The sequence below is a fragment of the Saccopteryx leptura genome, chromosome 6 (assembly GCF_036850995.1).
Source record: "Saccopteryx leptura isolate mSacLep1 chromosome 6, mSacLep1_pri_phased_curated, whole genome shotgun sequence".
In the NCBI taxonomy this organism is placed as follows: Eukaryota; Metazoa; Chordata; class Mammalia; order Chiroptera; family Emballonuridae; genus Saccopteryx; species Saccopteryx leptura.
Window position 1 is genome coordinate 135,263,695 of NC_089508.1, and position 24,173 is coordinate 135,287,867.

Consider the following 24,173-nt stretch of genomic DNA (forward strand, 5'->3'; position numbering starts at 1 on the left):
GCAAACTTCTTAAAGTAAAATTAAGATATCTAGTACATTGCAAAAAGCCACCACAAGGATTATGAAGACACTGGCCTTCCATCAGAGGGAGCCCTTCCTCAGGGCGGTTTTGGCCAAAGAAGAGGTGCTGGGACCACAGTGGTGGGTGAGGCAGGTGTTGACTTGTGCCTTGGACCCTGCTCAGCTAATGCCAAGCACCCCTTCCCAGGTGTGAGGGGCTCCTGCTCTGATTCGTCGGGTCCCACAGATTCAGCACATTGACCAGCTGCTCTGGCCAATAGTCACTTGGGGCTCCTATGTCCCATGTACCCACTGTCAAATTTCACTTTGTTTTGGGGAGGTAGAGCCTTACTCTGGGGCACAACAGAGTACACTTAGGAGCTTACCAGGAACACCTCAATCTCTGTCTCCACCACAGATACTTCGACCACCAGGGTATCAGCTATACTTTGTGGATGAAGCAGGAGAGTGACTTGCCCTGTAGCCTTGGCCTTGTTCTAGGCCACACTTACAGCTGGTAGTTTTGTGTGTCACCTAATAAATGGGTCATGGCAGGGTCCTTAAGTGCAGAATATGCTGTACCTCAAACCCAAAGAGGTCCCCCAAACCTCTTTTATTTATTATATTTATTTTTGTGGTAGGAGGTACAAAGTGCAATGACTAGCACTGTTGAGCCTTGACCAACACAAGTTTGAGCTGTGTGGATCTACTTACACAAGTTTTTTTCAATAAATACTATAAATGTATTTTCTTTTTGTGTGTGTGTGTGACAGAGATGGAGAGAGGGACAGATAGAGACAGACAGACAGGAAGGGAGAGGATGAGAAGCATAATTTTTTCATTGCGACTCCTTAGTTGTTCATTGACTGCTTTCTCATATGTGCCTGACCAGGGGGCTGCAGCAGACTGAGTGACCCCTTGCTCAGCCAGCAACCTTTGGTCTCAAGCCAGTGACCTTGAGGTCATGTCTATGATCCCACGCTCAAGCCAGTGACCCCACACTCAAGCTGGTGAGCCCGTGCTCAAGCTGGTGACTTGGGGGTTTCAAACCTGGGTCCTCTGCATCCTGGTCCAACACTCTGTCCACTGTTACTGTCTGGTCAAACTGAAATGTCTTTTCTCCTCCTTGTGAATTTTTTATTTTATTTTTAAATTACATTTGAATACAATATTATATTAGTTTCAGGTGTACAACCTTGTGATTGACATGTGTATAATCTACGAAGTGATTACCCAATGAATCCAGCACCCATCTGACACCATACATGTTCATTTTAATATATTGATTATATTCCCTATGCTGCACTCTACATCCCCATGACCATTCTGCAACCACCAGTTTGTACTTCTGAATCCCTTCACCTCTTTTACCCTTCTCCCCAAGCCCCCTTCCGTCTGACAACCATCAAAATGCTCCTTGCATCTATGAGTCTGTCTCTGTTCTGCTTGTCTTATTTTGTTTTCTAGATTCCACATAAAAGTAAAATCATCAGGCATTTGTCTTTCTGACTTATTTCACCTAGCACAAAGCCCCCTAGGTCCATTCATGTTGCCACAGATGGCAAGATTTCATTCTTTTTTGTGGTCAAATCATATTCCATAGTATAGACACACCATTTCTTCTTTGCCCATTCATCTATTGATGGACACTTAGGTTGCTTCCATATCTGGGCTATTGTGAATCATACTGTAATAAACATATGGATGTATATATTTTTTTATTTAGTGTTTCAGGTTTCTTCAGATGAATACCCTGAAGTAGAGTTTCTGGATACTTCTTTGTCTCTTGTTATATAGCCTTTAAAAAATTTTGAGAGAGAGAAACATCAATTTGTTGTTCCACTCACTTATGCATTCATTGGTTGATTCTTTTTTTTTTAAGATTTTATTTATTGATTTTAGGGAGGGGAGAAAGAAAGGAAGGAGAGGAGAAGGAAGCATCAACTAGTAGTAGTTGCTTCTCATATGTGCTTTGACTGGGCAAGCCCGGGGTTTAAAACCTGCGACCTCAGCATTTCAGGTCGATGCTTTATCCACTGCAGAACCACAGGTCAGGGCATTAGTTGATTCTTCTATGTGCCCTGACCAAGGATTGAATCCACAATCTTAGGATACCCAGATGATACTCTGCTGAGCTACCTGGCCAGGGCTTTTTATACGGCCTCTTTTTCACCTTTCTTTTTGAAAAACAAAAGCCAAGTTTAGTTGTTCATTATTTTATTTTTTAGTGAGAGTGGGAGGCAGTGAAACAGAGAGACAGAGAGAGGAACACATAGAGACAGGAAGGAAGAGAGATGAGAAACATCAATTCTTTGTTGTGTCACTTAGTTGGTCATTGATTGCTTTCTCATATGTGCCTTTACCACGGGACTCCAGCCAAGCCAGTGACCCCTTGCTGAAGCCAGTGACCCTGGGCTCAAGCCAGCAACCTTTGGGCTTAAGCCAGCCACCATGGGGTCATGTCTATGATCCCCTACTCAAGCCAGTGACCCCACACTCAAGCTGGTGAGCCCACAGCATGCTCAAGCCGGATGAGCCTGTGCTCAAACCAGCAACCTCCAGGTTTTGAACCTGGGTTTTCTGCATCCCAGGTTGATGCTCTATCCACTATACCACTGCCTGGTCAGGATATTTTTTTACATTTTGCATTTGAAGTACTCCTGTATGACATCTTTTACCTGACACTCTTTGCCATAGTCCTTAACTATCACACAACTGCAACAACCAAACGGGAGTTTCCCTCCATATAATTTTACAGAGTCCTAACCATTCCTAGTTTCTTGTCATCAACTTTAATTAAGTGGACTTGGTGCTCAGCACAAAGGGCCTCCACCAGCCCAATATGCACAGGCTCATCACAGACGGATGCAAGCGCACAGAGGTGAGCTTGGAGCTTGTCTAAGGCTTTTTGGCAGCTTCCTATTCTGCGGTAGACTATTGCAGATGAGGGGCTCTTAGCACCTCTTGTAAAGAAGCAGTAACGTCCATTACACCTCCAGTAGCAATGCCTTCCTTGGCCATGGCAGTGAGTTATGAATGGAGCCAATTTTGAATGCACACAAGCTGCCACGTCTATGCAGTTCTGCAGCGACAGGGAAAAGCTAGCCTTTGTTGTAAAGTCTGTTTTGTCTGGTATAAGTATTGCTATTCCAACTTTTTGTTTTGTTCCTATTTTTTTATTTATTTATTATTATTTTTTTTTGCATTTTTCCGAAACTGGAAACGGGGAGGCAGTCAGACAGACAACAGACTCCCGCATGCTCCTGACTGGGATCCACCCGGCATGCCCACCAGGGGACGATGCTCTGCCCCTCTGGGGTGTCGCTCTGTTGCATCCAGAGCCATTCTAGCGCCTGAGGCAGAGGCCGCAGAGCCATCCTCAGCCCCCGGGCCATCTTTGCTCCAATGGAACCTCAGCTGCGGGAGGGGCAGAGAGAGACAGAGAGGAAGGAGAGGGGGAGGGGTGGAGAAGCAGATGCGCGCTTCTCCTGTGTGCCGTGGCCGGGAATCGAACCCGGGACTCCTGCACGCCAGGCCGACGCTATACCACTGAGCCAACCGGCCAGGGCTTGTTCCTATTTTCTTGAAATATCTTTTTTTTTTTAAATTTATTCATTTTAGAGAGTAGAGGGAGAGACAGAGAGAGAGAGAGAGAGGAAAGACAGAGAGAGAGAGAAGGGGGGGAGGAGCTGGAAGCATCAACTCCCATATGTGCCTTGACCAGGCAAGCCCAGGGTTTCGAACTGGCGACCTCAGCATTTCCAGGTCGACGCTTTATCCACTGTGCCACCACAGGTCAGGTATTGAAATATCTTATTACATATTTTTACTTTCAGTCTGTGTGTCTCATTTGATCTGAAATTCTTATAGACAGCAGGTATAAGGGTCTTGTTTTATTATCTATTCAGTCACCATTTGTCTTTTGATTAGAGCATGTAATCCATTTACATTTAAAGTAATTGTTGATAGCCTGACCAGATGGTGGTAGTGCAGTGGATAGAGCATCGACTTGGGATGTTGAGGACTCAGGTTTGAAACCCTAAGGTCGCCAGCTTGAGTGTGGGCTCATCCGACTTGAACGTGGGCTCACAAACTTGATTGAGGGGTTGCTGGCTTGAGCATGGGATCATCGAAATGATCGCATGGTCACTGGCTTGAGCAAGGGGTCATTGGCTCAGCTGGAACCCTCCCCCCAGTCAGAGCTCATATGAGAAGCAATCGATGAACAACTAAAGTGCTGCAACTACAAGTTGATGCTTCTCATCTCTTTCCCTTCCTCTCTCTCTCTAAAAAAATCAATCAACCAATCAATTAATTAATTGTTGATAGATTGCTATTTTATTATTCATATTTTTGGGAGATTCTTTGTAGGTAGCTAACTGATTTCTCTTGCTGCATTTTTATTTAAGTTTTTTAAAAAGATTTTGTTTATAGATTTTAGAGAGAAAATATAGAGAGAAAGGCAGGGGGAGGAATGGGAAGCATCAACTCGTAATAGTTGCTTCTTATATGTGCCTTGACTGGGCAAGTCTGGGGTTTCGAAGCGACCTCAGCATTCCCAGTCAATGGTCCATCCATTGCTCTACCACAGGCCAGGCTGTCTTGCTACTTTTAAGAATCTTTTTGTTTGTATGAAGCAAATATATCCTCAAGATTTTATTGTCACATAAGAAAACAAAATGTGAAGCTTAGAATTGGGATCACTTGGCCCTTTCTCTTTATAACTTCTTCCAGTACAAAATTCTTATATCCAGCCTTCTCTTAGATCTGCACTTGGGCTCAGTGCATTCTTGCCTGAGCACAATCTTCTTTGTAGTTTTAGCCTTTTTGAGACACATCACCTTAGTCTGCCCACCACAGCCACTCTACTTTCTGTCATAGTGCCGCTTTCCCTGTGCATACAGATGGTCCTTACCCTTCTGTACTATGTTACTTCGTGGGGCTAATGCCTGCCACACTTCTTACAGTAAGTCCAGCAGGTTTTAGGAATGTTCATCATGTTTGCAAAAGTGCCTTAAGATTCTTCCTTTGGCCTGACCTGTGGTGGCGCAGTGGATAAAGCATCGACCTGGAAATGCTGAGGTCGCCAGTTCGAAACCCTGGGCTTGCCTGGTCAAGGCACATATGGGAGTTGATCCTTCCAGCTCCTCCCCACCTTCTCTCTCTGTCTTTCTCTCTCCTCTCTCTCTTCCTCTCTGTCTCTCTCTCTCTCCCTTTCTCTCTCCTCTCTAAAATGAATAAATAAAGTTAAAAAAAAAAGTGGTCTTCATTATTAAAAAAAAAGATTCTTCCTTTGTCTTTAACTTTTGGCATATTAATTATGCCATATATTGGTGTGGGTCTCTCTGGGTTCATCTTGTTTGGGACTCTCTGTGCTTCCTAGACTTGTATGTCTATTTCCTTCACCATGTTAGGAATGTTTTCAAATAGGAGTTCAATTTCTTGCTCTCTCTCTTCTTCCTCAGGCACTCCCGTGAGGCAAATGTTGGCATTGTCTCATATGCTCCTTACACTATCCTCAATTTTGGAATGCCTTTTTTTTTTTTGCTGTTCTGACTGGGTGTTTTCTGCTTCTTTATATTCCGAATAGTTTATTTGATACTCTGCTCCATCTACTCTACTGTTGAATCCCTATAAATTATTCTTCATTTCAGTTCATGTATCCTTCATTTCGTGTGTGTATGTGTGTGTGTGACAGAGAGAGGGACAGACAGGAAGAGAGATGAGAAGCATCAATTCTTTGTTGTAGCACCTTAGTTGTTCATTGACTGACTTTCTTTTTTTTTAAATTTAATTAATTAATTTATTTATTATAGAGACAGAGAGTGAGTCAGAGAGAGGAATAGACAGGGACAGAGAGAGATGAGAAGCATCAATCATTAGTTTTTCATTGCGCATTGCAACACTTTAGTTGTTCATTGATTGCTTTCTCATATGTGCCTTGACCACAGGCCTTCAGCAGACCAAGTAACCCCTTGCTGGACCCAGCGATTTTGGGTTCAAGCTGGTAGGCTTTTGCTCAAACCAGATGAGCCCGCGCTCAAGCTGGCGACCTCGGGGTCTCGAACCTGGGTCCTCTGCATCCCAGTCCGACGCTCTATCCACTGCGCCACCACTTGGTCAGGCCTGACTGCTTTCTTATATGTGCCCTGACTGGGGGCCTTTAGCAGAGCAAATGACCCCTTCCTCAAGCCAGTGACTTTGGGCTCAAACCAGTGACCTTGGGCTTCAAGCCAGTGACCATGGGGTCATGTCTATGATCCCATGCTCAAGCCAGCGAGCCCAGGCTCAAGCTGAATGAGCCTGTGCTCAAGCTAGCAACCTCAGGGTTTAGAACCTGGATCTTCCACATCCCAGTTCAAAGCTCTATCCACCGCGCCACTATCTGGTCAGGCTCCTTCATTCCTTTTTTATGGTTTCTGTGTGTGTGTGTTTTTTATGCTGCTGAAGTTCTCATTAAGTTTCTTGAGCAGCCTTATAAACCATTGTTTAGAACTTTGTGTCTTGTATTTTGCTTGCTTTCATTTCAGTTCTTTATTTTCCGGAGATTTCTCCTGTTCTCTCATTTAGGACCTGATGTTTTTGTCTAATTTCATTTGCTTCCCTGCATTACCTGGTCAGGCTATTTTCTAACTTTAGAAAAAAGTTTACATACCATAAAATTGAACCATTTTAAGTGTTTACTCCAGTGATTTTTAGTAAATTTACGAGTTGTACAAATTACAACTTAGCTCTAGAATACTTGTATCATCCCAGTCAGATTCCTCACACTTGCAGCCCAGGCTACCGCTGACCTGTTTTCTGTCTTTTTTTTTTTTTTTAAAGATCTTATTTATTCATTATAGAGAGGGGAGAGAGAGAGAGAGAGAAGGGGGGAGGAGCAGGAAGCATCAACTCCCATATGTGCCTTGATCAGGCAAGCCCAAGGTTTTGAACTGGCAACCTCAGTGTTTCCAGGTTGACGCTTTATCCACTGTGCCACCACAGGTCAGGCTGTTTTCTGTCTTTATTGCTTTGCCTTTTCTGGACATTTTATATGAAAGGACTTATATGGCATGTGGTCTTTGTGTCTGGTACACTTAGCATGCTTTTGAGGCCTTTGTACTATTTTAGTGGGACAATTGATGATACTTGAAAAAGAGCGGTAGCCTGGCCTGTGGTGGCGCAGTGGATAAACTGTTGACCTGCAACGCTGAGGATGCTGGTTTGAAGCCCCAGGTTTGCCTGGTCAAGGCACAAGTCTCCCCCACCTCTCTCTCTCCTTGCTTTAAAATGAATAAATAAAAATCTTTAAAAGAAAGAAATAAAGAAAAAGATCTGTAAAACAGCTAATAATATTGTATCAACATTAATTTCTTAGTTTCCATAATGGAAATAGGTTATATAAGTTTTTTTTTTTCTTTTTACAGAGACAGAGAGAGAGTCAGAGTGAGGAATAGACAGGGACGGAGAGAGATGAGAAGCATCAGTCATTAGTTTTTCGTTGCACATTGCAACACCTTAATTGTTCATTGATTGCTTTCTCATACATGCCTTAACCGCGGGCCTTCAGCAGACCGACTAACCCCTTGCTCGAGCCAGCGACCTTGGACTCAAGCTGGTGAGCTTTAGCTCAAACCAGATGAGCCCTCACTCAAGCTGGCGACCTCAGGGTCTCAAACCTGGGTCTTCCGCATCCCAGTCCAACACTCTACCCACTGCACCACTGCCCGGTCAGGCGGTTATATAAGATTTTAATATTAGAGGAAACTGGGTGAATGTGCAGGAACTGTACTATTTTTGCATTTTTTTGTAAGTAAAATAATTTCAAAATAAATCTTTTCTTTTTCATTTTTTTTTCTTAGTTTAAGCTTATGGTTTGAGTTGTGCACTGTTTATGATGGTCTGTCATACAGGAGTTGTAATTTCTTTTCAACATAATGGCTGCTGGCCTTTCCACTCCTCAGAGGTCAGTGGCAAGCTCAGCTTCCAGAAGGTCCCCAGTGCTATATAGGGGTTGTAGTACAGAGGGCATGAGTCCTGCGTCACAGAGGCATGTCCTGCAAGGGGTTAGGGAGAGGCTTTCTCACTTCCCTCCTGATGCTGGCACCTGCAGGGCTGCCTAGGAGGGTACGTAGGGGTGAGGGAGGCCAGTGCCTAGAGGGCTTTAGGCTGGACCTCTGTCACCTGAGCAGACTCAGCCCAGGTAGGGACCTGAGAGGCTGGGCAAGCTCAGAGGGAGCGAGGTACAGACCAAAGGGCTTGGAGAGAGCTCCAGCAACTGAGGCAGGGACTTCCTCAGACACCGCTGATGTTAGTCAGCTTCCAGCTGCAAAGGCAGAGGAAATGAGCTTGGACGGGAGGATGCTTAGGCCTTAGAGGAAACAAGAGCTTGGCAGAGAAGAGGGCTTACATCCTCCCCTGTCTGTAGGAACCCACAGACAAACACTTGGGCCACAGATGAGCTATAATATACTACCAAGCACCAGGACTCTGCGAGAGACACACAGGCATAAAACACGCTAACTGGCAGACATGCACACTACACAGACATGCCCTGTGCACAGGCCTCCTGCCAGCATGTGTCCCATCCTTCAGGAAATTCAGGGCTGGAGGGAAGGCCAGAGTAGGAGCTGTGGTCAGGGCAGGTTTCAGAGAAGAAGAAGGCTGAGTAGGCAGCCAGAGGGCTAGAGAACGTGTCTGGCATCTGTTCCCTGCTGCTCCCGTTTGCTTCTAAGCATCTATCAGCCATCCCCTGTCACTGAGCTCCTACTGATCAGACCTGGTCCAAAGCAGGATGCAGTACAGAGGGCATGACTTGGAGACCCAGCCTTGCCCTTGTTGTGCCCCAAGTTGGGAAGCAACTGGTTGGGGTGGGGGGAAGGAAAGACCAGAATGGTCAAAGAACATTCATTGGTGTTGGCCAGGTGATGAGGGTAAAAGGGGTTCTTGGGGAACCCTGCAGGCAACACAGCCCTGAGGCTGGAACCTGGGCTGTCAGTGCAGCAAGACAGGAGGCCAGATGGGTGGCAAAGGTGTAGAGGCTGAGGGGCGCTAGGCCATCAGGGTGGCCCAGGAACTGCTGCAGCAGCAGTTGCTCCAAAGACCCAGCTGCTCTGTCCCTGTCCCTTCCATAGCAAGGCTAGTGGTTGCTTGTACTCTTGTTGGCTCTGGCCTATGCTTGTGTATCAGTCTGTACCAAATCCCACCACAAACTAGCATGAGCCAAAAGGCTGAATGGCCATGGGGCAGTCCAGGCAAGGTGGTATCAGGGTTCCAGGATATGAGTCATCTCTCTCCTGTCAGGCTGTCCCTTCCCCGTGTGGGCTCCATCCTCCTCGGGCTGCTATGCAGCCACCAGTGGCCTGCAGCAATCTCCCTCCCCACTCTGAATTCCTTCTCCCAAAGTTCTAAGGAAGTTTCCAGAATTGTGTCTCTTGAGTTAGCCTTGGCTCCACAGTCAGTTTTGGCTATGTCCATTCTACAGGCCTGGGAGTGGCATGAGCAGGTCTGTCCAGACCACAGGACCTGAACACAGGGAGTGACAGGGCCTCAGGAAGGAGGGCTGCTGGGTAGGCAGAAATGGCAGGTGACCACTGTGGGTCAGAGGCCCCGGAGAGGATGAGTTCAGCTGTCCTGAGTGAGCTAACCCACCCTGCCATCTGGATTGCCCATGTACATGGAGCCCAGGCAGCTGTGAGGCTGGTGGGCATCAAGCTTCCTGAAAGCAAGCAAGCATTTGGCTGTTCCCAGCACGAACTGAGTGTTTGGATGGCTCTGCAGTCAGAGTTGCATGTTACCAAACAGCCCTGTTTGGGGGGCAGGGAAAAAGATAAGTGGGTGTGTATAAGGGGGTGGCAAATCAGAACTGGGAACCCATGTTACTTGTGCCCAGGTGAGATGGGACTGGGGCAGGGCAGGGCTTGGAAGGTAGCACTAGTGATGGATGTGAGCATGAGTGGGATTTGGTGGTAGGTGGGAAGCAATGGTAGTAGGTACCCAGGTAAGAGTCTCTGGTTTCCTGAAACCAGACCTAGATCTGGAGGGCCAGCTGGGACATGCTTAGAGTGCAGGGCCCCGGGAACACAGGGATCCCGTGCTGGCTGGACACACTTGAGGCTGGAGCACACCTGGGTGGACAGCTTGAGTTCTGTCAGCACACGGCTTGGCTGAGAAGCTAGAAGGACTAGAGGAAGTGGCCAGGCTGGCCCAGCCAGCTGTTCTCTCCTGCATATACTCAATACTCATCTGGCCTTGGTTTCCGCCTTTTCAGTCTGACCAGGCTCCCTCCTTCTCTGACCATGGTTACACCCCTCCCCCAAAACTCCTCCATGGTGAGGGGCGGGGCGGGGCTGGAGCTCCAGCCACTCTTCCTCTGCTGCGTTGGCCTCCAGCCTCTGAGTAGCAAGCAGCCAGGCCGGGCTGATAAAAACTCTGCAGCTAGCCCTTACCCACCAGCCACTGGCACCACCATGAAGGATGAGGTGGCTCTTCTGGCCACTGTTACCCTCCTGGGAGTCCTGCTGCAAGGTGAGCTGGCTCCTGTTTGGGAGGTGGGTGGACCTCAGAGCCATGCAGCTGCCTTCTGCCTGTAGGTCCCAGGGAGAGACTGGAGGGCCCAGGCCCAGGTGAGGGCCAGAAGTGGAGCCCCCATCCCAGACTCTGGTGTCCAAGCTCTTCTGGTCCCACTGACTCTACTACTGGAGGCCAGGATGTCCCAGGGTTGAGGAGCTTGCTCTTTCCCAGATGGGGAAGGGTAAGTCCTAAAGGGGTGTCTGCAGGGTGAACTGTGAAACTCTGGGCAGGGACCAAGGCTGACAGGGGCAGCAAAATGGAAAAAGGCCTCTGAGGAATGATTGAGGTAGGCATGCCAGGCACCATGGAGTGAGGTGGTCCCTTGAGCAGCATAAAGAACACTGGAGGAGGCCAAAGGCTTTCTGAGAGCAGATGGGCATCTAGCTGTGTTGGGCTGGGTATGTGTGTACCAGGATGAATAAATGGTCGGGTACTGGGTACTGAAGTAGGATAACTACGGGCCTGGTGTAGCCCTGCTACAGCCAGCTCTCACCCTCTCCATCTGTCCCTCCCCTGTATACCAGCAGGAAAATGCCATTCCCTGCCCTTGCCTTCAAAGGCACCCTCTCCATGCTGGGACCACGTGGAGCTGGACAGGGTTGGAACTTGCTCCCTTGGGCCCCAAATGGTTGGTGCTCTTCTCAGGCTGGCCTTAGAGGACACATTCCTGGGCCAGATATCCCCACTGCTTGGGACACCACTGTATATGGCTAGAACAAGGCACAGCCTAGGGCATGGGTCTGAAGGGACCAAGCAGGCTACATATCCTGCCTCACCATCAAGCTTGGCCCTCAGCCTCTGCTCATGTAGCCTCTGGACCTCCTTCAGATCCTACACTGGGGGCATGACCACCCTTGATAGGTTATGTCTGCAGAGGGCCTGGCACCAAGGGTTCCAGAGCCACAGGACTTGCAGGAAGATAGTTGGGGACACCCAGCATTGGGGCATTGGTGAGGGCCTGGCCTGGGGCACTCTCAGAGCCCCAGGGCAAGACTACCATGCAGGAATGAAAGGTGGCAGAGACTTTGGGGGCCTGAGGATGGACAAGAAGAGTCCCAGCTGCAACCACCTGGGGCAGGGGAGAGTATGTCAGATTTAGGCCAGAGTACCTGAACAGAGAAACTGAGACAGGAGGCCACACCACAGTTTGGAGGCACAGGAACCCAGGCTTGAGTGACTCTGGCCTGAAGGAGTGGCAGGAGGCTTTGCAGGACCAGGGGCTGTTAGCCACAGGGTGTGTGCAGTCCTGCACCTGGAAGGACACAGCCAGCTCTGCCCTCAAGCCCTAGTGGCACTCCCCTTTATCTAAGGGCTGCAAAGCCAAGGTCCATGTCTAGAGGGAGACCCGGGTAGCTGGGCATTTGCCTGTATTTTGCAAGTCAAATGATTTAGAAGAAAAGTCTGAATAGCCTGCCTATAGGTGTCCCTGTAGTTAGCAGTCCTCTTCCCCCACACTCACAGGGCACCCCAGGCTGCACCCTGCCCTTCCCACTGAGTGTCCTGGCACTAGGCAAGCCCAGAGAAGAGCAGGACTAGGAGGTCCTCTGGAGAGGGTTTTTAAGGGGAGTCATAACAAGTTCAATGTGGGGAGGAAACAGAAGAGAAGGTGCAAGTCTGGATAGGAGGCAGCGTCTTGGGGAGGCTGCTGTTGTCAGGCGGCCAAACCTGACTTCCACCCTCCTTCGCTCCCAGCCTACTTCTCTCTACAGGTTATCTCAGCGCGCAGGGCCTTCCGCGTGTCGCCGCCGCTCACCACCGGCCCACCTGAGTTCGAGCGCATCTACCGAGCCCAGTGAGGCGTGGTGGAGGGTCCGGGGCAGGGGGCAAGCCCGGGGCGGGGCAGGGCCGAGGTCTTGGGCCGACGCCCTCACGCCGCCCCGCCCCCACCACAGAGTGAACTGCAGCGAGTACTTCCCGCTGTTCCTCGCCACGCTCTGGGTGGCTGGCATCTTCTTTCACGAAGGTCTGGGCGCGGGGCAGGGGCGCACACATTAGAGCCTCAGGGGTCCCGTACCCGTGCACTTACCCTGCCCCGGCCGGCTCTCCCCAAGGTGCGGCGGCCCTGTGCGGCCTAATCTACTTGTTGGCGCGCCTCCGCTATTTTCAGGGCTACGCACGCTCCACGCAGCAGAGGTGAGAAGGCGGGGGGGTGGGGGGGGGTGAGGGGTGGGAGGGGTGGGGGGCGAGGAAAGGAAGTTGGTGGGCAAGGTCATGACCACCGGAGCCGGGAGCGGAAGGCTGGGGGACCCTTTGGGGGGCTGGGCCTGGGTGTTCGTCCTCCTGGGACTGGTGGGCGTGCCCCTCGCTGAGCGCCGCCCGCAGGCTGGCCCCGCTGTACGCGAGTGCGCGCGCGCTCTGGCTGCTGGTGGCGCTGGCGGCGCTGGGCCTGCTCGCCCACTTCCTCCCTGCCTCTCTGCGCGCGGCGCTGCTGGAGTGGCTCCGGACACTGCTACCGGGGGCCTGAGACCTACGACGCGGGATCAATGCGGCTGGAGAGGAGCTGGGGCCGCCTGGAGGATGGGAGAGGGTGCTCGCCCCATCCCAGTCTCTAATTAAAGTGCTGTGACCCGACCCCGAATGCTCTCTGGACTGGGTCGCACTCCGCAGGCAGTGGAGCCTGGAAAGGCCCAGTCCCAGGCCTGCCGGCGGGAAGTACGTAACATCCTTCTAGAGCTGTCTTTTAGCCGAGTCGCAGGGGAGAAGCTTTCCAAACAGGGCTACAATGTGTGCAAAGGCCCGATGTGGGTGGCAGTCTCTAAAATGTGTCCAAAACGGAGGTTATGGATGAGCAGGGCCTTGGGGACTGTGGACACTGGCATGGCTGAGACCCTCAAAGGAGGCGGAAGGAGGAAATTGGGAATGCCTTCAGTTTGAGGCCCCATCTCAGGCAGTTGGGGTGGGTGATGGAAGAATGGGGGTCCTCATGGAGCAGAGGCAGCTTTTGGTGTCCAGGGCACTGGATTCTGTGGCTGCTCCATCTGCATGTGCAGACCTTTCAGGGTGGCCCAGGCATAGGCTGAACAGTCTCAGGAAAATGAGCTCAAGGTTGTGTGGAGGTGGCAGCAGGTATGCACAGGGTGGCATCACCTGGCACCTGACCCACCAGTCAGAGCTCAGAATACTACATATGAGGCACACACTTCATTAACCCTTTATTACAAGTCACACTCTTATAGAAGTATATGTGGACTTAAGTGAAAAAATCAAATGTATCCAAGAATAAAAAACACAGCACATAAAGTAGTATATGCATTCCAGTGTTCGCGCTGGAGACAGTGGGCACCCGGGGAAGAAGCTCTTCTAAAATGGCCTGGCTCAAGCCCGCCGGCTGTGAACAGTTCAGGGCGGCACAGGCCAGCCTCAGGCACAGTGTGGGAACCACCACCTCCTCCCGCAGCCGGGCGGGCGGGCAGCACCAGCTCCTGGGGCCTCCGGGCCAGCAGTGACCCTAGGCTGCTGAGAGGTGCCAGGAATAACCCCTCAGGCTGGGTAGGCCACATCTGGCCCTCCCGGGGAAGCAGCGAAGACATCCCTGGTCTCCTGGGCCAGTCCATAGAAGCCCTCCCTTAGTCAGCCTTTTTCAGGAAGATCTGGAAAAGCCAGCCCAGGGTCAGCAGGGGCCTCATCCAGCTACTGGGAAGAGCTCATTCCCTGTACCCTGCCCTGTCCTGCCTCACCTCACTCAGAATGACCCACACTGGCGAGTCTGTCTGGATGGAGAGGCGTAGTGCTTCCAGGGGACCAAAGGCAGGGTCCACCTCGCCCTCTGCCACACCTTTGTAGAAGGAGCCTGGGGAGGGCAGTGCTGAGAGCTTATCCCAAGACCCTGCTCAGTCCAACCTCTCCCGCCACCGCTGCCTGCCTCACCCACTCACCGATCTGGAGGTAGCCATCAGGGCTCCGCGGGTACCGGAGGGTGGCTGAGTGGCCCTCCTGCAGGGCCTCCTTGTCCAACTGGGGGTTCTGGGGACAAAATCAAGGGGCTGAAGCCAGGGACTGTGGGAAAGGCTGACCTTGGTGCACACCCAGACCGTATCACACTCACATCAAAGGGCAGCACCTCCACAGAAGTGTTGAAGAGCTTGTCCTCAGGATGCTCAATGTTCCCACTGCGGAAGAAGAACCTGCAGCCAGGCAGGCCTGTGAGCTGCTGTAGGGTGGGGCACTGCCCAGACATGCTGCCAGCAGAGGAAAGGCCAGCCTGGGCCCCAGGTGCTGGGTGAGGCTGGGCTGTGCAAGGTAACCAGGGCCATCCTCATAGGGACGATGGTGATGGGCAGTGTTACTGAGCTCCTGTGGGCCCTTCCTGACACTCTTTACAAGATAGCTACTGTTACATAACCTGTTCTTCCGATAAGGAAACTGAGCACAGTAGGGTAATTTGCTGGGGGTCACAGAAATTTTTGGCGAGGACTGTACCCTGGTAGCCACCCTGCCCCTCCCTGAAGGTGGACCAGTGAGTGCTGTCACTGACCGCTCAAGACGCAGGGGCTGGAAGAAGCGGAAGCGGATAAAGTCCCCTGCAGCAGGTGTGAAGGCCCAGAAGAAATCCTCGCGTAGATAGGCCTTCTCCAGGGTGAAGTGCTGGTAAGTCTTGAGGCTTGTACTCACTTCAGCTGGGGGGTTCACATGCTCCTTCCGCAGCGCCTGCTTCCCAAAGTCCTTGTCCTGAATTTCCGAAGGGAGAGTGGTGCTAGAGTGGTCCTTGGACTTGCTCTGCCATTCCCTTGCCCACCCCAGCCCAGGCTCTGCTTGTATTCAGCCAGGCTCATATGGGGCACAGCCCACCTTCAGTTTCTGAATCTTGCCCGCCAATGAGGAGTGAGTGCCCACATGCTGGAAGAGGGACGGCTTGAAGCGGATACGGAGGTTGGCCTTCTGCCGGTCACAGTGCTTCTGTGGAGGGAAGGCAGCACTCCAGGTCTGAGCTCAGGCCCCATCTCCGAGGACAGGGCCTTCCCCAGCCAGCAGCACCATCTCCTGAGTCAGGCACATGCCTATGGACACGGTCCATGCTGGAGGCTGTGTGCTCCATGGCCCAGCCTGCCTCTGCAGCCCCTGCTCACCGCATCCTTCTCAGGGTTGCAGACTTTCACCCACAGAATATGGTCCAGGAGCCAGTCAATGGGCTTGTCCCGGTAGAACATGAGGATGAACTCCACAATCAGGCTCAGGTCCAGTGACTTAAACATCTTCCCTGGTGGGAAAGGTGGCAGGAAGTCATGCTGAGAGGGCAGCTCTGCCCTGCTTTACTTCCTCTTAATCCCTGTGGGGGCCATTGGGAGGAATCCCGCAGCAAACCCTGTGGCTGGCTACAGGCAGGTGTGGGCACCAGAGACCAGACAGTGACAGTGATTCTGAGGGTGGGTGGGAATAGGTCAGATAGGGTTGCAGTGACTCCAGACAAAGGCTCCCAACAGATGTTACAGGGTATGGGTATAAGGTGTGGGGTATGGGGTAGGGTGGGAGGTGGGGGATTATTGATAGGCAGAGGAGGGCGAGACTGAGGGGCTCTGTTCAGGTCAGTAGGGCAGGGGTGGGGGACATACCAATGAAGCCCAGCTGGGAGAATTCCAGGATCATCCAGTCCTCTGAGGGCTGCTGCAGTGCGAAGTTCTTCATGGTGCTCAGGTAGTTGGGCTTGGCCACTATGTCATCCTCCAGCTGCACAGTGAGAGACAGAAGGGGGCTGGGACTTGGGATGGGCACAGGAGCAGGGAGGCGTGCAGCCCCCAGGCCCAGCCCAAGTCTGGGGTGCGAGGCAGAGAAGGGTGTCAGTGCCGACCTGCACATAGTAGATGCCTTTGGACTGCGCGTACATCATCAGGAAGCAGTAGTCAAGGTTCTGTTTGGTCCTCCACCTGTGGGCAAAGGGCAGGAACCTCAGGAGCTCAGACCCCTCCACCTCTGATGTGACTACCACAGGCACACTCAGTGGGTAGAACCCCCCCCCCCCTGCAGCCAGTGGTGAAGTGGAGGCACTACAGCCAACAGACTAGCCTCTTAGCACAGAAGAGAAGGTTGCTGGGGGTACCAGATGCGTGTAGTGCTAATACCTGACTCTCTCCTTGGGGTCCCCAAAGGACTCTCGGAGTCGGGAGAAGTCAGGGTAGAAATGGGGTGAAGGGGAGATGACCTCCAGGAGCCCAGAATGGATCTCCGTGGGGAACCTGGGGGACAGGAAGACCCAGTAGGTGTGCAGTCTCCAGGGCCTGGAGCAGGGACAGAGGTCAGCCAGCCAGCCCCTGTCCCTTTCCACTAGGCAAACATCACCCACACCTAGCCCTATACTAAGGCAACAGGGCTTGGGAGGGGTTGGGCCACCTCTACATACCCACTGCCTTTCAGCCAACAGAGGAAGCACCCTCCCCCAGAGAGGACACTATCTTGTGAGGGAGATAGACGGCTGCTCACCCAACACCCCTCAAAGGGCCCACCTTCTACCAGCTTTGTCAGCTGCCGGTACTCACAAGGCCTTGATGTTCTCTGTCACCACTGAGGTGTACTGTGGGTCAGTCTGTGGGGAGACAAGCACTCTCCCTAAGGACTGCCACCCCAGATGGCCTTTAGGCCCTAGAAGAAGGGGCTAGGGGTAGGGGCTTCAGATGACCCCACACATGGGGGAGTGAGCCCCCTATCCTGATAGCTAAATAAATCTGGGCCTGGGGACCACAGGTGCCTCAGAAAAAGCCCTCTGGACATGTACCTGGGGCCCGTGGGGTGGGGTGCACTAGGTAAATGACATCTCCATGAGGGGTTGCCAAAATGTTTCTTTCCTTTTAATTTATCTAGATAAATTTGTGAATGATAGAACTTCTGATAGTTCCCCTCTGCAATGTTGCCCTATTTTCATTTCTCCTTCTAGTTATTTGGTGCCACGTGTTCTCTTCTGAGTGTGTACCCAACTGGGCACCCTAGACCACTCGCCTCGGCGATCAGCACCACGATGACTGAGTCCTCCTTCTCTCGTGCGCTCAGCTCTGAGATGAGTGAATGCAGCGTGTCAGTCAGGTATGAGTGCACCTCACGCCGCACACTGGGGATGCCCATCACCACCGATACTGCAGGGAACAGAGGTTAGATCAGGACCGCCCCAACCCTCCCTGGCCCCTCCAGGTCCAGCCCCTACCTCCAGTGCGGCCCTGGCCTATGCGCACGGCCGGCTGCAGGCTGCTTTCCTTAGCCAGCAGGTGCGGCAGGTGGTGGAAGACAGTAGGCAGGTGCAGCAAGTGCTTGTCAGAAACATTCCACAGCTTTAGGCGTGGGTCTTCTGGGTGAGTCAGAAAAGGACAGGTTAAATAGTGGGGCCTGCAACCAGCCCGCCTCCCCTGCAGACCCATTCCAGCTCTCACCGGTTAGTCTGCCCCAGGTGCGATTGCCGTCTCTGTCTCGCAGTGCCTGCCTCTCTGACACAGCCCTCTTGATCTCATCCAGCACCAGGTTGAGCTCCTTGGAGCGTCTGAGGCTCTCCTGCTCAGCTGCGTGCAACCGGTCCCGAAGTGCCAGAAACTCCCGCTGGTACACGTCCACCACATCGCCTAAGGATAGTCCGCATGCTGTCACCAGAGGGCGGCCTAGAGCTGACCTACAGCCCTTTGAGGATGCGAGCGCACAGGTCTATGGGCCCAGCTGTAAAATAGACCATCTACATCTGTTCTCCTGCCTGTCACATGCGAGAAGCTCTCTGGGGTTAAATAGGGTCACTTTGAAGTCATACTGACACACTTGTGGAAGAAAAGCCTCTGCTTGGGGGATTAACATTCTCCAGTTCTCTCTCCCTTTACCCTGTTATCTTCTCCTTTGAAGAGGCATCTGAAATGAGAGGGCTGCAGGACCATTTAGGCCCCTACACAGGGCATTCCTAAGCAGGGGCTGGAACGGCCTCAGACTGAATCCTTCTATCCACTCGCTCTGAAAGCCCCTCTGGCTTCTCCTTGCAGCATCTTCTTCCAGGTAGGACACCCAAAGGTCCCATCCAGGGCACAAGGACCCCACCCCTCTTCAAGGGGCTTCTTAGCATCCAGCCTTCCCCACTTCCTCCTCTCAGTCTCTGCACTTTGCTCCCCACCCTCCTTCACACAGGAGATCAAAGGCAGCCCCATGCCCAAGGTCCTCTGGGGATCAACAACCTCCTTGAACTCTCCCTTTCATCCTCCAAGGTGCCCAGCCTGGACATAGGGTCTGTGACAGTGTGCCCTGGTGTCCATTCTTCAGTGTCCTCATGGTCATCACTGGTTGCTCATTCTGCAGTAGTCACCACCTCTGGATTTGACCCCTCAGTCTGACACCAGTCCCAAGGAGTGGCTGATGTTTCAACCCAGGGCTCAAATGAGCAAATGATGTTGAGAAACTAGTTCAGGGTCATTCAGTGAGTCAGCAGCAGAGACTGGCCAGCTCTGAATGCCCTGAGGCCTGCTTCTTCAGACACTTGTGTCAGAACTTCCAGCTGGGCCCCAGTTTCGGGTGTTGGGTTGCATTAGGAGAGGCAGCACCTACGTGGGGCTGCCCAACAGTGCAGAGCAATCCCCAGGGTGCCAGTACCTGGCTCCACTGGTCGGGCAGGGACCAATGTCATCAGGTTCTAGAGGGCTGTGCACTCTAGGCCAGGGGTCCCCAAACTACAGCCCGCGGGCCACATGCGGCCCCCTGAGGCCATTTATCCGCCCCCCCCCCCCGCTGCACTTCCGAAGGGGCACCTCTTTCATTGGTGGTCAGTGAGAGGAGCATAGTTCCCATTGAAATACTGGTCAGTTTGTTGATTTAAATTTACTTGTTCTTTATTTTAAATATTGTATTTGTTCTCTTTTTGTTTTTTTACTTTAAAATAAGATATGTACAGTGTGCATAGGGATTTGTTCATAGTTTTTTTTATAGTCTGGCCCTCCAATGGTCTGAGGGACAGTGAACTGGCCCCCTGTCTAAAAAGTTTGGGGATCTCTGCTCTAGGCCCTTCTGGCCTCACTAGTGCCATCTTCATTTGCTGTCATACAAACTCCTTGTCCTTGCCTAAGGGCCATGTCCTGGCACACACATGCTGTCCTCTTCTACCTGGGATGCCTTTCATCTTCTGGGCTGAATGAACACTCATGTAGATTTTAAGGCTTGATTTCAAAGTTCCCAAGTCTAGGAATCTTCTCCCACCCCCAGGCAACTCTTCTGGTGAGGGTCACAGCCCTCACAATGCCCTAGATCAGGGGTAGCCAACCTTTTTATACCTACCGCCCACTTTTGTATCTCTGTTAGTAGTAAAATTTTCTAACTGCCCACAGTATAATGGTGATTTATAAAGTAGGGAAGTAACTTTATAAAATTTCTAAAGCAGAGTTACAGCAAGTTAAAGCATATAATAATAATTACTTACCAAGTACTTTATGTCAGATTTTTGCTAAGTTTGGCAGAATAAATCTTTATAAAACAACTTACTATAGTTAAATTGATCTTTTTATTTATACTTTGATTGCTCCACTACTGCCCACCATGAAAGCTGGAACGCCCACTAGTGGGCGGTAGGGACCAGGTTGACTACCACTGCACTAGATGGTGTCACTTCCTATAGCCATGAGCATCAAAGGTCACAGCCAAGGCAAAGTTTAGTTATCTCGGACACGCCTACTTCTGCAGTACTCCATACCCAGCTTACAGCAACCTCCATCCCTGCACACAGCCCTGGTGGGGAGCATGGGGGGGACAGTGAAGGGGTGTACGGTTAAAACCAGGCTACCCTGGAAATTTGAAACCTTGAACAGGAGCTTGCCACCGCCAATGCTGGGGGGCAGGAAGAGGTGCTGAGGTCCAGCAGGAGGCAGTTCAGAGCCACCTGGTCACCTGGACCTATTGGTCCCTGCTGACTACCCCAGTGCAGTAAAGCCACTGAGCCCTGCCAAAGGCAGCCTCCTATAGTGGGCCCCTTTGTGAAGTAGGGGTAATGTGAGAAGGCCTCACCCCACCTCTGACTGCTGCTTCTGTAATCCCATCCTCCCCCCCTTTTTCTGATCTTTAAGTAGGCTGAGCTCTGTCCAACCTTAGCCTGCTTCAGGTGGACAGGCCAGGTGGTCAGTAGTGGGTACTACTTCTCTGAATCACCAAGGCCTGGGCACAGCCTGCTGCATACCCTGGCTGCCCTTCCCAGGGGCCTCCCTCTGCCCAGGTCCTGAGCTTCCTCTATGTACTAAGAGGTGATTGGCCCTGGGGGTTCTTGGCCCTAGTTCCTGCCCATACAGACTCTTTTATCATTGCCCTGAACATTGCAGACCCTGTGCCTCAGCAGCCTGCCCTGCCCCTGCCCTGCCTGTTACCTGCAAGGTTCCTGGCTTGACTCTCATCCCTGGTGCTCACTGGTGAGTCCAATCTGTCCTTGCTTGCCACAGCCAGAACCTCAAGCTCTAAGACAGCCTACCCAGGAGCTGAGCCTGATACTAGAGTTCTGCCAGGCCCTCCTGCCACCCCACAACCTTCATGGGCTGGATGGTTGGACTGAAACAGTAAGTGGACTGGGAAGGCAGCTCCAGTGATGAGAAGGGCAAAGGTCAGGAGCCCCTGGTTTCTGGGGACAGGGCAGAAGTTCCTGGTAGCTAGAGCTGAGGGGACCTGGCTTCTCCTTCTAGCCATACTTACCTAGCCCAGGGAGGTTGGGTGGGGGCCTGGTCCCCAGTGCAGCTGGCCTCAGGGAAGGACTGCAGCTATAGCCACACAATTGGAGGCTTTCCGACCTGACAGCAGAGCAATCAGGACACCTGAGGCCCATGGACCACAATCTTCCCTCTGGTCCCCTCTTGGCAGAAGAAACAGATTTTGTGCCCCATACATAGAGAAGGGGTTATTTCTCTCAAAGGGGCACAGGCTGGAGCCATGCCCAGGGAAAGTCTGCTGTTAACCGGTAGGTATGTCAGGTGTGGTCAAGTCATCTTCTCCCTGCTGCCTCCTTCCTTTCTGGCTATCTGTCCACCTCCTCCCTTTCCTACAAACTCCCAAGTTTCTCTGCCTTTCCCCTAAGTATCAGGGCCTGGGCCAACCCTAACCTGTGCTTCCCACTTGCTGCAAACTGGAAGCCAGGGTCCTGTCAGGCCTCAGCCTGGCTTAGTCTGGCTTCCCCATAGGCTTAATACAGTTGTCTACATGTAAGAATGAAAAGGGGTCACAAAAGAGCCCAGATTCAGGCTTCTCTTGAGGCCTCCAAAGATCTGGCCCTACTGGGCTCCCAGAAAGTGACAGCTCTTGACAAGGAAGGCCCAGGTCACACCCACACCATGCTTCACAGGCTCCTGGGCTTCCGTGCCCCAGGGATGAGGACCCCTGTTTCTGAGTTCCAGTTCCTTGGAGTACCAGCCTTTTTGATGCCCCCTTCAGGGATAGTGGGCCCTAAATGGAGCCACTAAAATCCCCTTGCTCCACTGCTCTAGACACTGGCTTCCTGTGGCCAGCCAAGCCTCCAAAGAGGTGTCCTAGTGGGGCTTGTGCTGCACCTCCTGACATAGGCTGAGGGCATGTGGCTACTTCAAGAGGCACACAGAAACTGTACCCTGGCCAAGGACAGGGTGCAGGGGCCCATCACTCTACCCACAGACAAATGTGCCCCAACCCTTCAGTATAGCCCTGCTTGGGCCTCCATGTCAATCTGCTTACATGGTCACTCTTCCAAGGGTCCAAAATGCCATTCCCTGGGTGACACACCCTACCTACAGAGACTGCCCCAGCCAGGACCTCCCCCAGGTGCCATACCCCACCTAGAGACCTACAGAGAACTCTGCCCCAGTCATGCCTTCCCTGTGCCAAGCCCTAGAGGTATCTCCTCAGGGCCCCTGGCCTCCACCTAAACAGGAGGACTGCAGTAGCCTCCGCTGGGCAGGGAGGAGCAGGTAGGGGGCTGTTGGGGCTTGGAGGGTCAGAAAGGCTCAGTTTCCTCCCCCAGTCCTCCTCCTCCAGCCTCATTTAGAGTGGTGTGGGGGGAGAGGGAAGCAGGAGGTGGGAAGGAGGCAGAGGGTCAGCTGGCTTCAGCCAGATCCTGCTTAGGTCTTCTGCAGGAAGAGCAGAAGGTAGGAAGGAAGCAGCTTTTCCTGGTGCCTCCTGTGCTGCAGGCTGGGTGGACTAGGGTCTGCTAGGGCGTCCTCAGCCCTAGCCATCCCAACAAACACCAAGCGCCTGGAGCCAGTGCTAGTGCCAGCCTCAGGGCACCTCCTACCCCCAAATGTGCTGGCCAGATTAGAGGGCCGTGGTAGTGGATTGGACAGCTTGACCAAACTTCACGTGGGAGGTGATAGCCCAATGAGACCACACAAAGGGAGTTAATCGGTAGTTGGGGCTGGGCTGGCTGCACAAGAGGCCCTCCCTACATTCCCAGGCCAGCAGCCACACGAAGGCCAGGCCGCCCCAGCACGCAGGACCCTGTGAAGCAGTCCTGCAGCCAGACATCATGGAGGAGGGCTGCGGATATCCCGGGGAGCAGCACCGGCAGTGGGCTGCGGAGAAGGGGTGGAGTGGGGCAGAGGGTCACTGCCTGAATGTCTGGCTGTCCCTTCACACAAGTACCTACTCCTGTTCAGGGAGGGCCTAGACCTGATACCTTGGGAACCACCTGGTATAGCCACCACTGTGACCTTGTATCTCTGTCTCTCTGAGAACTCTGAGGTCCCCAACTGCTCAGTAGGAGCGACCACCCCTAGCATGGGCGTAACTGTACTCATGGAGGCGGGTCCCAGCGCCAAACGGGGCTACAGCTAAGGCTCTGCCCCGCGGCCCAACCCCGGCGGGAGAAGAATTTCGTTATTCCGGCAGCACACAAGTGGGCGCGAGGGTGGGAGGGGTGTCTATCCGCGCCGCCGGGCGGGGAAGGGGCACCAGCGTCGGCTTCCGGTCACCTCCCGCGGCCGCTGCCGGGACCTGCTCGGCCGCGGGCGCCCAGATGCGCCATGAGACGCGGGGCGCGGAGGACTCACCTTTCTGGCCGCTGAGGGCCGCGTACCAGGAGAGCGAGAGGAAGGCGCACAGGCAGAGAAGTAGCAGCGTCAGGAAGGTGCCATTGCGGAGCCTCATCTCCTCGAGCGCGGCGGGCGCCGGCGGGGCCGAGGCCGCATGGCCCGGGGAGCCGGGGCCGCGGCACGGGACTGGAGGGCGGCGGGGGCCCCGGCCCCGGGGCGGAGCGGGGCGGGGCCCGGGGCCCGGGGCCGGATCCAACGGGGCGCGGGGCGCGGTGCGAGGCCTTTCTCTTCGCTGGGCCGGGCCGGGCCGGGCCGGGCCGGGCTGGGCTGGGCTGGGCTGGGCAGCGAGAGCCTCGGCCCAGCCTGGATGCGAGGCCGCCGCGGAGTCGGCGGCGCAGGGCGGGGCGTCCTGAATTTAAAGGAGCCGCAGCACCCGCCGCTGCCGCCAGCACCGCGATGAGCGGGGCGGGAATGAGCGCCCGGCTCCGGACAAAAGCCCCTGCATAAGCTCGCTGGGTGGCTCTGGGTCCGGCCTCAGATAGGTCGAGGCGGGTGCCTTGCGAGTGTAGCGGACCCGCTGCAGTGCAGGCGGCCCGCCCTCGGCCCCACAACCCCTCCTCAATGAAGCCTCCAGATCTGATCCCCACTTCCGTTTACTTGGGGATTCCCAGGTCTCTCCTTCAGGTCTGAGGAGTTTCTGGGTAG

General features: G+C 53.1%; 3 protein-coding genes and 1 pseudogene across 5 annotated transcripts in view; 2 read left to right on the forward strand and 2 right to left on the reverse strand.

The window, feature by feature from the left end:
• Nucleotides 1-2,636: 2,636 nt before the first annotated feature.
• On the reverse strand, nt 2,637-3,021 carry LOC136375987 (small ribosomal subunit protein eS12-like; annotated as a pseudogene).
• Nucleotides 3,022-10,350: 7,329 nt separating this feature from the next.
• LTC4S (leukotriene C4 synthase) lies at nt 10,351-13,549 on the forward strand. The gene is made up of 5 exons (XM_066343302.1): nt 10,351-10,509; nt 12,247-12,346; nt 12,447-12,517; nt 12,606-12,687; nt 12,877-13,549. Exons 1-5 carry the CDS (start codon nt 10,452-10,454, stop codon nt 13,016-13,018), a joined length of 453 nt encoding a protein of 150 aa, XP_066199399.1. The 5' UTR covers nt 10,351-10,451; the 3' UTR covers nt 13,019-13,549.
• A 144-nt stretch (nt 13,550-13,693) lies between these two features.
• On the reverse strand, nt 13,694-24,076 carry MGAT4B (alpha-1,3-mannosyl-glycoprotein 4-beta-N-acetylglucosaminyltransferase B). 3 transcript variants are annotated; one of them, XM_066343294.1, is made up of 15 exons: nt 23,487-24,076; nt 17,907-18,092; nt 17,684-17,824; nt 17,482-17,615; nt 17,025-17,071; nt 16,611-16,766; nt 16,340-16,415; nt 16,104-16,218; nt 15,621-15,751; nt 15,343-15,450; nt 15,029-15,222; nt 14,600-14,678; nt 14,430-14,517; nt 14,232-14,344; nt 13,694-14,144 (listed from the first exon to the last, which is right to left on the reverse strand). In XM_066343294.1, exons 1-15 carry the CDS (start codon nt 23,581-23,583, stop codon nt 14,121-14,123), a joined length of 1,689 nt encoding a protein of 562 aa, XP_066199391.1. In that variant the 5' UTR covers nt 23,584-24,076; the 3' UTR covers nt 13,694-14,120. The 3 variants fall into 3 exon arrangements, with proteins under 3 accessions (XP_066199391.1, XP_066199392.1, XP_066199393.1); XM_066343295.1 differs by having other exon boundaries at nt 16,611-16,724; nt 23,487-24,073; XM_066343296.1 differs by lacking the exon at nt 16,611-16,766 and having other exon boundaries at nt 23,487-24,074.
• SQSTM1 (sequestosome 1) overlaps nt 23,472-24,173 on the forward strand; it is a 32,484-nt gene continuing 31,782 nt past the window's right edge. The window contains exon 1 of the mRNA XM_066343299.1: nt 23,472-23,563. The gene's annotated coding sequence lies outside the window, so the exon portion shown is untranslated. The remainder of the gene's footprint in view (nt 23,564-24,173) is intronic.

Excerpts from the sequence above, each read along its gene's own strand:
- LTC4S (XM_066343302.1), top strand. The coding sequence starts at position 10,452 with ATGAAGGATGAGGTGGCTCTTCTGGCCACTGTTACCCTCCTGGGAGTC. Across the intron at positions 10,510-12,246 it reads CCTGGGAGTCCTGCTGCAAG|CCTACTTCTCTCTACAGGTT; the intron begins GTGAGCTGGCTC and ends CTTCGCTCCCAG. Across the intron at positions 12,518-12,605 it reads TGGCATCTTCTTTCACGAAG|GTGCGGCGGCCCTGTGCGGC; the intron begins GTCTGGGCGCGG and ends GCTCTCCCCAAG.
- MGAT4B (XM_066343294.1), bottom strand. The coding sequence starts at position 23,583 with ATGAGGCTCCGCAATGGCACCTTCCTGACGCTGCTACTTCTCTGCCTG. Across the intron at positions 14,518-14,599 it reads TGGAGGTGCTGCCCTTTGAT|AACCCCCAGTTGGACAAGGA; the intron begins GTGAGTGTGATA and ends TTTTGTCCCCAG. Across the intron at positions 14,345-14,429 it reads TGATGGCTACCTCCAGATCG|GCTCCTTCTACAAAGGTGTG; the intron begins GTGAGTGGGTGA and ends TGCCCTCCCCAG.